This window comes from Geotrypetes seraphini, chromosome 19 (genome assembly GCF_902459505.1).
Source record: "Geotrypetes seraphini chromosome 19, aGeoSer1.1, whole genome shotgun sequence".
Classification (NCBI taxonomy): Eukaryota; Metazoa; Chordata; class Amphibia; order Gymnophiona; family Dermophiidae; genus Geotrypetes; species Geotrypetes seraphini.
Genome location: NC_047102.1, coordinates 37,532,216 through 37,546,308, shown reverse-complemented (window position 1 = coordinate 37,546,308; position 14,093 = coordinate 37,532,216). Strand labels below are relative to the sequence as shown.

The following is a 14,093-nucleotide window of genomic DNA, read 5'->3' as shown; positions in this document are numbered from 1 at the left end:
CAGTCCCCTCATATGTTAAGCCATTTCAGCACTTAATTATGGAGTAGCAGTTTATTTAAGAACTTGTTATACCACCTTACATCCTTACAAAGGAAAAACAATGCACTTGCATGCAGAGATGGCATAGTGTATAAATTTAAGCATGTATAAATTTGAGGGCCCTGCTACAAGGATAGTTCCCCAGATTACAAAGGTCAATGAGTTCCAATGATATTGGAATTCACAAGTATTTAATTGGCACTACTTATAATTTGCATGTGGATGTGGCTGAACTGTTCTCTAACAATGAATTAGAACACACAACTTAAACGTGGGCGTGGCCATGTGACATGGGCAGGACAGGGGCGTTCACAAGACCTAGGCGCAATTTAGTCTACAAAATCTTGAGTGGGCACAAGTGGATCGATTTTTCCCTCCGTCAAAAATTACAAAGACTAGAGGACACTCGATGTACAGGGAAATACTTTTAAACCCAATAGAAGGAAATATTTTTTCACTCAGAACAGTTTAAGCTCTGGAATGCACTGGCAGAGGTTGTGGTAAGAGCAGATAGCATAACTGGTTTTAAGAAAGATTTGGATGATTTCCTGGAGGAAAAGTCCATAGTCTGTTATTGATAAAGACACAGGGGAAGCCACTTCTTGCTCTGGATTGGTAGCATGGAATATTGCTGAGTCAAGAAAAATCAACGTTGATGGTGGCAGGACCCACCAAGTCCAAAGATAAGTTTTGCCTTTCATTCACAATTAGAAAGTTTGTTGCTACACAATTCATAAGGATTTTTTAGGAAATATATTTATGGGTATTATTATTAAATAATGAGTTAAAGAATTAAAAAATATAAAAATACAATAGGGAATGGTAGGTGGTGGTGGGCATAAATGATTATAAAGGCATACATGACAGGAACTTGAAATGATAAACATATCGTACGAGGTTCTAAAGACTGACATCTGTAGAGTTATGATATGCCCACCACAGGTTTCATTGTTCAAAAGAGGAAATAGGAAGAATGCAAAAAAAGATGTATGGTAAAAAAATGATTAAAACTTGATTAGAAATTGATCATTAAGAATTTCATTTTCACCATCTAGGTACCCCATTTTTTTTTGCTATAACTCTGTTTTTTTGCCAGGTACTAGTGATCTGGATTGGCCACTGTGAGAACAGACTTTTGGGCATGATGGACCACTGGTCTGACCCAGTAAGGCTATTCTTGTGTTCTTATGCTTTAGAATAATGGAGATCTGCGCCCAACCTGTGCACTAGGGTTTATACCAGATTTCAGCAAGTGTTAAGTCCTCTCACCTAAAGTTGTGTGTGAAAAAAAATCAATGCTTAGGGCCCAATATTCAGAACGATGAAAGCAGGCGAGAGACTTAAGTCAACCGCTAATTTTCAGGGGCACCAAGCCCGGCAGTGCCACTGAATCTCGCTGATTAGCCCCCAAAAAGAAGCCCCATCAAGGGCAGACCAAAGGGTGGTGCTGCGGAGGAGCTGAGGCTTATGAGGGTGTCAGCGATAGTCAGCACTTGCTTAAGATAAGCAGGTGAATTTAGACCAGTTGTTACAGATGAATATTGCCAGCAGCTGCACAAGTTGGTTTTTTTATTTTTAAAATCTCCCAACCTCCTCACCACCTGCCCACCCCTCCCAATGTGTAGGTAGGTGCCTCTGGGCCCATCTATATATCTGGTGGTCCAGCAGGGGTCTTTGAGGGTTGGAGCGGAGACGCTAGCAGGCAAAGGAACGAACGCAGGTAGGGCTGGTCTCGGTAGGGCACAGGACTTTGACCTGGGGGCCGCCGCGTGAGTGGACTGCTGGGCGCGACGGACCTCTGGTCTGACCCAGCAGCGGCAATTCTTATGTTCTTATGAGGAGGAAGAAGGCATTGTTGGGGGGTAGAAAGGGATGCAGAAGTTTTAAAAAAATATATTAACCCCCCCCCCCCCAATCACTATTTAAGCTCCTACCCCGATATTCAGTGCCGGTGTCAGACAATCATTTAAAAAATGCTAACTGCTGCTGGGGGGGGGGGAATGGGATGAGGGTAAGTGCTAGTCAATAAAGGGTCCTCATCCCAGAGCATCCTTTATTGAATAGCACTGAGCACAGATTTTGCTTGGCACCTAATTTTCGGCATCTGGCCTATTGTGTGTAATTTCAACTGTCAGAACTTCACTCCCTAGCACTGCCATACCTGAAGACAAAATGGATTACGCAAGGGAACAGCACCAATGTAACTAGAGGCAGTCAGTGAAAGTCACATTTGTTACAAAATGTTAATCTTTATTTACAGTAAAACATATATATATATACACAGTATTATACTGTATATACGCCTTTTTTAAATATCTAAACAAAAAAGACAACAGTCATTTCTGGGAGTAAACTGGATGCTTACCAGCAACAGAACATCTCCAAAATCAAAAGCAGGAATGAGTAAAAAGAAAAAGCATTTTTCAGCCTTTATTTCCCTTTCTTGAATTTGCCAGCAGTTCCAGCGGTCTTTGCTTTCTTTTTGGTGGAGCCCTTTGCTGCCGGTTCTTTCCGTTTGGAGGAGCTGATAGAACCGGTTACTTTGAAGAAGTCATCCAGTCGTCCTTGAGTGCTGCCTTGCCGGCTCTTTGCAAGTTTCTTGGCTCCGTTGCGGATCCGATCTTCATTGAATTGCTTCTCCCCACACATGAACTCCACCAGCGCGTTCTCATCCGGCTCAATCCACTTCAGGTCAACGGAATCCGTGTTTGCCACTTCAGGATTCAGGAAGAGCTCGCGTGCTTCTTTGTGCAGCCAGTTCTCGGGAATGGGGTACTTCTTCGTGTCGAGGTGCTCCACGATTTTCTCAATGCTCTTGTGCTGTTTAATCAGGTCAATGGCTCGCTTAGGCCCAACCCCTCGGATTGTCTCACAGTAGTCACTGCCCAACAGGATGCAGAGGTCCACAAATTGTTCCTGGGTGATGTTCATCTCCTGCAAAGCTCGGTTCAGGTGGAACTCCTGGATAGGAAGTTTCTTAGCCTCGCTGGCTGTCAGGTGTCTCAGCAGCACTGGTGTACCAAAGGTCAGGGCGTCCATATCCTCCGTGGCGGCAGCAAAGACTTTGCCAGCTTTGACCAGAGCAGCACAAGTAGCTTCAGCTTCACAAGGAGCTTCCAGATAGGGGATCCCCATCAACTTCAGCAGCTTTTTACACTCCTCATTGTGCTCCTTGGTGACCTTTACTAACCTCTTATTGAATTTTTCAATGTTCTCCACATCACCCGCTTCCTGTGCTTCCACCAGATGCTTTTCAGCCTCAGCCCTTCTTTCACTGCGCTTAGCCAGCTCGCCAGATTTCATCTGTGGTGGTTTCCCATCAAATACATAAACTGGCTTGATGCCACTGTCCACCATGCGGATAGTGCGGTAAAACATGCCCATCAGATGACTTGTGGTTTCACCATCGTCGTTCTGCAGCACATTACCGTCTTGCCGCACGGCAATCAGGAACTGGTAGATGCTCATTGAGGCATCAATTGCCACTTTCCTCCCGAAGTAGCTCTTGATATCATTCTCTTTGATAGAGCTGGGAGCTACGTCTGCAATAAGTTTTGCCAGTCCCTGAATTCCCATTCTGGTTGTGAGAAGATTAAGGTGAAAATGATAAAGCTGTGAGTGGATTTCCTGATAGATTGCTCCTGTAGGCAGAAAACAGAATACACTTTCAGTTTTTCTATTCCTATACCAGAAGTTTTCGAACTATAGAAGAAAGGTGGATCTAAATGCGATACTAGACTTAAGTACCATATTCTCTCTAATAACAGTCCACTCCTCTGTTTCAGCATTGAAAAACCCTGTACATTTCATCTTAAACGTCAAATTTAGATTTCTCCAATAATAGCTCCCCCCCAATTTTTTTTTCCAGTAACTGGCATTGCTTGCTTGCCTCCCCTCCCCACACCTTCGCAATGACTGGATCACCATGCCTTACCATTTCTCACAGTTCTGGCACTGGGTCATTGCTGGACCTTGAGCATGCACTGATACTCAAGACTTTCTGAGTATCAGTGCAAATACTCAAGGTTCTGCACCATGCAAATGCCATAATCATGAGGAGAGATAAGGAGAAAAAGCAAAACAAAAGATTCATTAGGGCTAGCCTGAAAACCCTTCCAGGACAGGATTGGGAACCACTGCTGCAGACATTACCCTCTTCCCTAGATGTCTTTTTCACGTGACCTCCTCCTCCCTGGACTCGTCCTTAGGTGCTATCGCTGTTCTCTCTGCGTTTCAGAGGATCTCTTCTCCCTTCCCGTTCCCGCCACAAAATAATTCGCACGCAACGCTCCGTTCCACGCGACTATTCTCTGACTGGCCGCAGAGGTTTAACCCGAAGGGCACGCTGACCCGGGAATTATGGGAATTGTAGTTTATTTGCAGCAATGGATACGTCAAGAAGTCCAGGGACCAGGGAAGGAAGTCCCCGAAACTTTAACCGTTGTCTTGATTCGGAGTTCAAGCCTCACCCTGCAGGACCTGGGTGTGCGGAACAAACTTACCCTTGTACTGCGCAAATTGTTAAAAACAAAAGCTGTAGGTCCCAACATGCCTTGCACAGTGACGCCAACACGCTGCGTCCTCTACGTGGGGCGCCCCAAATAAGAAAGACTACAACAGCCAGAAGGCCTTGAGGGCATTTCCGGTTCACAGTAGACGTTTGATCTGACCCTTTCCCTGCCTTGCTGACAGACGTATCTTTAAGGTAAATAACGCAGCGCTCGGATCCTCATGCAACCCGTCCCTCCCCCCCCCCCCATCAGATCTGGGAACAAACCTCACACCTATCCTCGCTATACTGCACAGACTGCAAGTCCCGGCATGCCGCGCGCAGTGACGCCAACACGCGGCGTCCTCTACGTGGAGCGCCCCAGAGAAGCAAGACTACAAAAGCCAGAGAATAGTTCCGGTTTCCAGCAGGCGTTGGTCTGACCTCTGCCCTTTTCCCTGCCTGACCGACGTGGCTTTCCGGTGGAGAACGCATCGCTTGGAGATGGTGAGTGGGAACCGGGACCCTCGTGCTGCCCCTCTCCCCCCCTCCTCAAATCCCGCTCTTCGCCTTCATCTGTCCCCGCTGCAGGCAGAGGAGAGGACAACCGAGCGATGGTGGCCCCCACTGACTGTTGGAGGCTCCTTTTAGAGCAGGGATCTCAAAGTCCCTCCTTGAGGGCCGCAATCCAGTCGGGTTTTCAGGATTTCCCCAATGAATATGCATGAGATCTATGTGCATGCGCTGCTTTCAATGCATATTCATTGGGGAAATCCTGAAAACCCCACTGGATTGCGGCCCTCGAGGACCGGAGTTGCCCATCCCTGGACTATCTCGTACATGGGTGGCTCTATGTCAGGGATCTCAAAGTCCTTCCTTGAGGGCCGCAATCCAGTCGGGTTTTCAGGATTTCCCCAATGAATATGCATGAGATCTATGTGCATGCGCTGCTTTCAATGCATAGTCATGGGGGAAATCCTGGACTTTGAGATCCCTGGCTTAGAGGGATAAGAGGAAAAGGTCGCTTGGCATGAAAGAAAGATATACGGGAGGGTGCTGAAAAGGTCTCAGCCCAACCCAGAAGAGAATGATTGGCAGTTAATGAAATAAGAGAACACTTTGCAGCTACTATGGCAACATAAGGCTCAGAATGTAGGAAGTTGGGTGGTTGGGCTGAGAACTTTTCAGCACCCCCTGGTATGTAATAAAAGTGAGCCCAGTACAGGACAATCAAGCCCTTGTGACATCACTGATGAGGCATTATGACATCACAATTTCAGCTCTGGTCACCAGAAACTGAAACTCTTATACTACCAGGGGGGTGCTGAAAAGTTCTCAGCCCAACCAAGACGAGAATGACGGGGATATGGTTCCATCAATGATCTGAAACAATGTCAAAAGAAAGAATTTCGTTTCTGCAAATTGGCACTTAACGAAATAAGATGACACTCTTTTCAGCTCCAGTGGCAAAATAATGCTCAGAATTTAGGAAGTTGCTTGGTTGTGCTGAGAACTTTTCAGCACCGCTTCGTAACTGTCCCTCTCTCGTATCAGAAGTGCAAAAAGTATTTTTCACTGTGGCTTTTGAGCAGACACGCTCTAGTCCAGGGGTAGGGAACTCCGGTCCTCGAGAGCTGTATTCTAGTCGGGTTTTCAGGATTTGCCCAATGAATATGCATTGAAAGCAGTGCATGCAAATAGATCTCATGCATATTCATTGGGCAAATCCTGAAAACCTGACTGGAATACGGCTCTCGAGGACCGAAGTTCCCTACCCCTGCTCTAGTCTATACTTTGTTTTCATCATGTTCTTTTTTGAATTCAAGCACTCATTTTGTCTCAGGCCTGAACTACGAGGGTATTCCAACCATCAACGGCTCTGTCTATGAGAAAAATATTTTCTGATTACTTTTGAATCTGCCTCCTTAGTTTGTCATGTCATCACCTTCCTTCCCATATGCATCATCTTACTGTCTCACGTCACTAGCCTATGTGGCTAGTAACCTGAGAAAGTATTTGACTTCAATAGTGCTGTAAAGGGAGTGTGATTATGAGGTACTGGGGGGTTTCATGTGCCACAATTTTGCAGGTATGTGTTAGGAAGGCTATGAAAAACTAAACGCAGGGCTGACTCAAGGAATACTGGCGCCCTGAGCCAACTTGCTGTGGTGACATTTCCCCCCTCCTCCAATTGCATTGCTTCTGGCGCCTCCTCTCACCTGCAAGTTTGGAATCTCCTTCCCTTACATAGTAACATTTTTCCTTCCCCATCGGTTTGGCACTGCTCCCCTCACCTCTCTCACCCCTGCTGTGATGCTGTATGGTCAGCCTCTGGGTTTCCCCTCTATTGCATCCTGCCTCCTTTGATACAATTTCTTGTGGATGGCATAGTGGCAGAGGGAAGATTCAGGGACTGATCTAAAGGCAGCCTATCCTGTTGCTGTAGCTGGTGACCAATATAAATTTAATGATATTGTGAGGGAGCAAAACACTAAAGAACCAGCCTTTATCTACAAACTTCTTATTCCACATGAACCTACATGAGTCCTAAGATCCTCCTCTCAGCATCTTCTTCATACACCATCCTTGAAAATCTTTAGCACGTGTCGGGCCACTTCATTCGCTACCACGGCCCCTACAATATGGAACTCCTTACCTCTCTATATCAGGGCAAAAAACAATTTAGACACATTTAAGGGAAACCTAAAGACTTGCCTCTTTCAAGATGCATACGACTGTTAAACAGACTTGGATACAGCCAGAGTAGTTCAAAAACCCTGATTCCCTAGCTTCCCTATTGTGGTTTACCTTTTATATATTCTTTACTTTTAATTTGTAGTTCTCCCAACTTTCCTGTTGTTTTACGTTGGTCAAGTATTGTCCAGTGGGTATTTGTTTGTCTCCCCCTTTTTAATACAAATTGTAAAACGCTTAGAAGCCTGGATTTACATTTTATCAAAATTTTAATTAACTTGATTATAGTCAACTGTGATCTAGTTAGGATTTAAATTTAACAGATCTGTGGTAGTTGAAAAATCCTTTATAGAGTTTAGCTTCTGTAAGACTACCTTGAGCAGAAGCAATAGACCCTTGCTGATTCTCATCTATTTACTCATGCCAAAATTCTGCAAAGTTTATTTGTAGTGTTTTGCATAGAAATTCCTTCCTGCCTTTTCCTTTCTCAGGTTTCAGCCTCCTCAGTTCCCTCTCTTATTCCAAATGCAGTTCTGTCTCCCTCTAGATCCTGCCCCTGAATCCTTTCCTTGGCCCCCATAGTCTGGCATCTCTCTCCCTCTCTCTACTGGCTAAGAATCTGTTCCTCCCTTCCCACCCCTTTTCTGGTCTTGGTCACTCACCTCTCTACCCCACATGAAGTCCAACATCCATATCCTTTCCTATTCCCCTCTCCCCCAAATGCAGTCCAGCATCCATGTCCCCTCCTATTCCCCTTTCCCCCACATGCAGTCCAGCATCCATGTCCTTTCCTGTTCCCCTCCACCCCATGCAGTCCAGCATCCATGTCCCCCCCTGTTTCCCTCTCCCCCACATGCAGTCCAGCATCCATAGTGTCTGTAGGTCATGGCCCTAGATCCCAGACCTGGCTCTAATTGAGCTCTCTTTTGTTGATTCTGTCTAAAGTATCAGAGCTTACAGAGAACCTAGTTTTCTCCGGGATACATTTTGCTATTAGAACTCTGTTCTACAGAGGAATCAGCGAGTTCAGTGTATATTAACAGAATCATTAGTTCTTTGATATTTTCTGACCAGTCATTTAAAAGCAGAAATCATCCAGGAAGCAGACTTCTTAATAGACTAGCATCCGGAGACCACGTGACCCTGCATGTTCTTCCAGCTTTTGGTGAAAATTAGAGCATCTTGGTTTAACTATTCCTGCAATCTTATTTAACTCTACCATTTTCCCAAACTGGGTTTTATTGACTGCCCCTTTGGAGAGCCATAAAGCAAAAATATATTTTTAAAAAACCTCCCGGGTGGGAGGGGTAGATTTAGGAGCAGTAGCAAGACTCCCCTACACTGCAGCTGTTTTTGCCTGAGCGGAATTTGCTCCACTACCCTGTGATAAATCATTGAGTCTTTGTGTACTTTTCTCTTCTCAGGAGCTCGAGGCCATGAGCAGATACACCAGTCCGGTGAATCCAGCTGTCTTTCCTCACCTAACTGTGGTGTTGCTGGCTATCGGCATGTTCTTCACTGCTTGGTTCTTTGTGTATCCTTGAATAAATTTGGTTTTGTTTATTTGTCTCTGCCAGAATATGTTTGGGGGATCATTTTAGTATTACTGTACTGATAGGTCCCCTGTTCTGACTTCAGGATTGCTGTAAAGAGGGTTCTTTTTGGCATCCTCTCTTCTGATGCAGTATTTGTTATTGCAAATCAATATTTTGCCCATAATTCTGTTCATAATCTGAGATTGGATTGAAACAATCTGGTGAAATCTGGGTATAAAAACGATGTGCTCTCCTTAACAGTGATAAATATTTGCTCACAAATAGGATTTCAGTTTGTGATATTTTGGCTCATGTGTAGAACAAAATACAATTTCATAATCCTTTTTGATCTGTAAAACAAATCATCCTGGACTTTTTTTTCTTGTTTAAAGATAATAAATTTACATGCCAATTCTATAACTGAGCTGTGGAATGTGTTGCCAGAGGACATGGTCAAAGTGATTTACCGCAAAGTTCAAAAGAAGTTTGTCCAAGTCCCTGGAAGGGAAAAATCTGTTAGCTAGATAGACTTGGAAAAGCCATAGCTTACCTCTGAAAATAAGCCATAAGAAGCTGATCTACCTTTTGGGATTGTCAGGGATAGGGTGCCTCAGTGATGGTCCTGCTCCCCTGATTTTGGATTATTTGTGGTTTATTTTACCTGAAAAATATAAGCTGCATCATTGGAAAGGCTGTTTAGAAATTCATTCCGTCTGCATGTGGCTCTATGTATTTTCATTTATGTCCTTAACTTTTCTTGTCCAAGCTATGAAGTCACCTCCACTAAATACACACGGGACATTTATAAGGAGCTCCTCATCTCCTTGGTGGCCTCGCTCTTCATGGGCTTTGGAGTCCTCTTCCTGCTGCTGTGGGTTGGGATCTATGTATGAGTGTTAGATGCAAGGTAAGATTAAGATTCAATTGTGAAGATGTGCTAATACAGTCTTCTTCAGGATGAGTTTTGCTATTAGAAGTGTTCTACAAAGGAAACGGTGATTTCAGTGTATATTAATGGAATCATTAGTTCCTTGACATTTTCTGACCAGCCATAAAAAAGCAGACCTTGTTCTTTGTAGCTCCCCATGATATATGCACGGGTTCTTAAATCACCTTGATTCTATATAGGCACAGAGCAATCCACAACTCCTAGATCAGATTACTAAAGGCCATCCATGAAACAGACGTCTTAAAGACTGGCATCTGGAGACCACATGACTATATTTTCTTCTTGTAATCTTGTTTACGACCAAGCTCCCAAACTGGATTTCATCGACAGTGATAGAAGCTCAAAGCTATTCAGATATAATTTAGCATTTCACAGTTTTCTCCTTACCTGCTGGTCTAGCAGGCTTTCGGGGCAGGAGCGATCTTCCTATGCTCCTGCCCCGTGTAGATCGCCAATATGAAATGACTGCCGTGAACTCCCGTCGTAGTCTCGAGAAACTATGGGAACTCACGGCAGTCATTTCCTATTGGTGATCTGCACGGGGCAGGAGTGTAGGAAGATCGCTCTTGCCCCGAAAGCCTGCTAGACCACCAGGTAAGGCTGGGAGGGAGGGAGGGTGGGGGTGGGTCAAATCTGGACGAGAAGTTATTTGCGGTTTTTCACACTTCGCGGTCCGGCTCTGCCTCTATCCCTCACGGGAGAAGTTGTAAGTATATAGTTTGTGCCCTTTAATCATAATTTGAGTAAGGTTGAATCCAGGCCAAGCTTGGCTGGTAGTGCTCACTGGGATGAGTGAAACAGGAAGCCATGTTAAACTTGATCTCTCTTGGCTTTCTCCGGTACTACCAGGGCTGTGGTTGGACTTGGAAGCAATTTTGGGTGGAATCAGAGACAATAAAAATGTATCGACTCCAGCTTCAACGCAAAAACAACATTATTATAAATGATAAAGTTATCATTTTATACGTACATATCTTTGTCCTGGATCTAAAGTACTGGTTAGATCGAGAACAAAAATGTATAGCCTAATCTCGATAGGATTTAGATGTAGAAAAATCCAGCCCTATTTTCCAACACCGGTTCCAAACCTGTGCCGGATTAACAGTTTTGCTGAACCAACGGTGGTCATCCTTGGAACACACTCTAACCCCAGCCCTTCTCCACCTCCCCTGTACCTTTCAAATCTTTGCTGCTGGCGGCGAGCAGCATCTGTAACCTGTTGCTCATGCCGGCCTTGGCTGTCCCTCAGTCACTTCCAGGAAGTCACATCAGAGGGAGAGCTGAGAGATACTGCTTGGTGCCGGACTATCTGTTGCCGGAAAATAGGTGTTATACCTATACAAATATTTGAAAGTAAGGGAGAAATTGTAAAACCATAATTTCACTAGTATTGCTGAAAACATTATTCTCTCACCTGTTTTGTTTTTCTCATTTCAGGTTTTATATGGACAGAGTCTCAGAAGTCTTTATTACCTTTTTTAAACTATGAAACGAAAACCATTCCAGGTGGGAGATGGATTCACAGGAAGCGGCAGAAGATCTGAATTAGATCTATTTTTGTGTGGCTACAATTGTTTCAAGGTGTTGCCAGACAGGACATCAATGGATTCTTATAGCAGAGATCTTCCTGGCACGGTTCCAGTTAAATGCAGTAGTCTTGTAATGGACTAAGTTTGGACTCTGATTATGTAGTTTAGAACAGACTGGGGGGGGGGAGGAAGAAGCCAATAACATGTCAGAGTTCCGAGATGCCCTAGTTCATTGTTCAGAACAAATCTTTCTTCACTATCAGCTTGTTCCTCTGATGTACAACAGAAGAAAGTTTAACATTTCTGTTAATAAAAGACAAAACCGCATTTGCTCTGTTCTTGCACAGTTTTTATGGCTCTTGGAGTAGTGTATGGGATTATATTAAGTAGCTCACTCATGCATAAGGGCTAGATTCACTAAGCCCACAGATCACTTAGCGACCCCTTTGCGATCCGATTTCCCTCCGACCCGATTCACTAACCTCTGTCCCGATCATCCTCTGATCCACGCATGCAAATGAGGGGAAACGGCATTTAAATGTAAGCAGGCAGCAATTCACTAAAAAAAACTGTGACACCAACTGGGTTGGCTGATCAACAAACAAGCAACTGCTGGGGACCAGTCGTTCACATGGTTTCCGACTGCATCTCCTGCTCTGCCACCCTGCTCTCCTGGCCTGACTCTCTACCACAATTCTCCTGCCACCCTGCCCCGAATCTCCTGTTCTCTGCCGCGATTCTCCTGCTGCCTTGCTTTGCCCTGAATCTCCTGCGCTCTCTGCCCCAAACGCTACCCTGCCCCGGCCTATCCCCGCAGTGTGAGCCCATGGTTTTAACCCATGGGTTAAAACCACGGGCTCGCTGGGCTAATGTTAAAAGTTAAAAAAAAAAAAAGGTTGTTGCTCTTGAAGCATGCGCAGACCATCTACAGAAGGTCTGCACTTGCATCAGGATTCGCTACAGAGCGATCTGGGCAGTCGGTTGGGGGCATGATTCCAATCGCCTTCATTTGCAGGAGGGCAATTTGTGAATCAGCCCCCCTCCCCCTTCCTGGACACGGATCAGATCCGATCCCTCATGGAAGGGATCCGATCCATGCCCTTAGTGAATCTGGGCCTAAGTACTTAGTTGTATGGTTGTTCTGGTGCAAGGGTAGTGGGCACCCTAGGTGAGCCTTAGCCTTATAACCCCCCCATCAATTTCCATATTCTTAATTAGCAGCCTCGCCCCTGAGACTTTCATAATTAATCTCCCAAGCATAAATTGTCCTATAAAAATCCTATAAAATACAGGGTAAAGTGTGTGCTGATGGTTCTTTGAGTGTAAGTATGTGTCGGGGCCTACTTTGTTTTGACTGCATTTGTTATTTGCTACTGCCCTAGGTGGCTACCTAGTCTTGCCAAATGTTTGGGCCAGACCCAGTTCTGGTCAGCAGAATGTCACACTGTTAAGGGACCCAGATTTTGTTGGCCAATTCTGTGAGGAGGGTTAGAATCAGTACCGATGTTGGCTGCGTGTGGGAGTGAGAACAGATGAGATGATGTGGTAAGATTTAGTCCTGACATGGCTCCCTCGCAACACTGCTATGAAGAAGCTCTCAGTACTGTCAGCTGCTTGTGGAGCTGGATATAAGAGGGCAATTGTACAAGTCTGAAGTACATGGTTTATTGAATGAAATAATGCTAGAAGCCTGTGCTGGATACAAAGCAGCATTTATATATATTTATAAAGTGGATATTTATATACAGGCTTTTCTGGCCAGCTGGGGATAGAAGAAAGGAAAACAAAACCACAAGTGCTCTGGTCAGCAGGAAGCAAATGGGAACACATTATAAATACAAGGCAGAACCAGAGAACAACTCAGAAAACACTGGGGGAGGCAAAAAAAACTCCCCTCCCACCTCCAAACAACTGATAAGGCACAAACACAACCCAGAAAACCTACACACAATTGCAATGTACAACAGCTACAATTTGTGACTGCAACAAATAAAAAATACAGAATTAGTGCTTTTTTTCCAGTCATAATTATTACAATACTTGACTGCAGAATACATATTTACAGGCTTTAAGCTTTTATAAATGGTATTGACTTAAAAAAAAACCCCTTTGGGGAACACAGAACATGGTACAGTGTTAAAAAAAAAACCTGCCTGCATGTTTCCTTTCTATAACACAGGGCTTAGATATTAGGGCCCTTGGAAGAGATTCTGACTGCAGCAGCGTAGCCCTGGGAAATGAGGCTAGAGGGACACATCCCTCTCTTCCCCAAGAGTCAACCCGAAAATGCAGGATAAGTAACTACAGTTGCATGCTTTGGAGGTCCATTTTCAAATTCTGTTTCTGCCAGACCTGCCTTCCATCCATTCTATACTGCCAAGAAGTTATTCCAGCATCTCTTGTGCTGTGTAACAGCTGTGGGAATGAACTGGACCATAATGTGGGGGAAAAGCAATGGGTTGTATGGTCCATTCTCTCAAAGGAAGAAAATCTGACCTAGATTTCTGGATGCCCCAGCGGCAGGGATCTCCAGCAAAGCCTTCAAGAAGAGAGTTCAATGGAACTTAGTAACTATGCTAAGCTTGGATGCTGGGTCTACTGGCAGCCGCTACGTCTCTTCTAGAATTTCATTTATAAGGGCCTGGATTATCCAAAGTTTGTTCCAGGGTTACGCATGTTTCATAAAACATTTGCCCATGCATTTGATGTAAGGTGTTTCTAAAATAATATACTAATGTGAAATAACATGCAGAAGAAAACATTACTTTTTTATAAAAAAAAAAAAAAAATAACATGAAACATATAAAAAAGAGAATGGTAAGCTACACTGCATTTTCTCAAAAGTCGAGAGGGGTTTG

The 14,093-nt window shown here is 44.4% G+C and overlaps 2 protein-coding genes across 3 annotated transcripts; one reads left to right on the top strand and one right to left on the bottom strand.

Annotated features, from left to right (window-relative positions):
- Positions 1-2,268: 2,268 nt before the first annotated feature.
- On the bottom strand, positions 2,269-4,691 carry FEN1 (flap structure-specific endonuclease 1). Of its 2 annotated transcripts, none has more exons than XM_033928493.1 (2): positions 4,542-4,691; positions 2,269-3,680 (listed from the first exon to the last, which is right to left on the bottom strand). In XM_033928493.1, exon 2 carries the CDS (start codon positions 3,613-3,615, stop codon positions 2,470-2,472), a length of 1,146 nt encoding a protein of 381 aa, XP_033784384.1. In that variant the 5' UTR covers positions 3,616-3,680; positions 4,542-4,691; the 3' UTR covers positions 2,269-2,469. The 2 variants fall into 2 exon arrangements, with proteins under 2 accessions (XP_033784384.1, XP_033784383.1); XM_033928492.1 differs by lacking the exon at positions 4,542-4,691 and adding an exon at positions 4,192-4,519.
- Positions 4,692-4,879: 188 nt separating this feature from the next.
- On the top strand, positions 4,880-11,631 carry TMEM258 (transmembrane protein 258). The gene is made up of 4 exons (XM_033928494.1): positions 4,880-5,035; positions 8,647-8,756; positions 9,524-9,664; positions 11,144-11,631. The coding sequence occupies exons 1-3, from the start codon at positions 5,033-5,035 to the stop codon at positions 9,648-9,650; spliced, it is 240 nt and encodes a 79-aa protein (XP_033784385.1). The 5' UTR covers positions 4,880-5,032; the 3' UTR covers positions 9,651-9,664; positions 11,144-11,631.
- Positions 11,632-14,093: the final 2,462 nt, after the last annotated feature.

What these genes read in the sequence shown, in the direction of transcription:
- FEN1 (XM_033928493.1), bottom strand. Translation starts at nt 3,615, where the DNA reads ATGGGAATTCAGGGACTGGCAAAACTTATTGCAGACGTAGCTCCCAGC.
- TMEM258 (XM_033928494.1), top strand. An exon ending in TTCACTGCTTGGTTCTTTGT is followed by an intron (nt 8,757 to 9,523) that starts GTATCCTTGAAT and finishes TTCTTGTCCAAG; the next exon opens with CTATGAAGTCACCTCCACTA.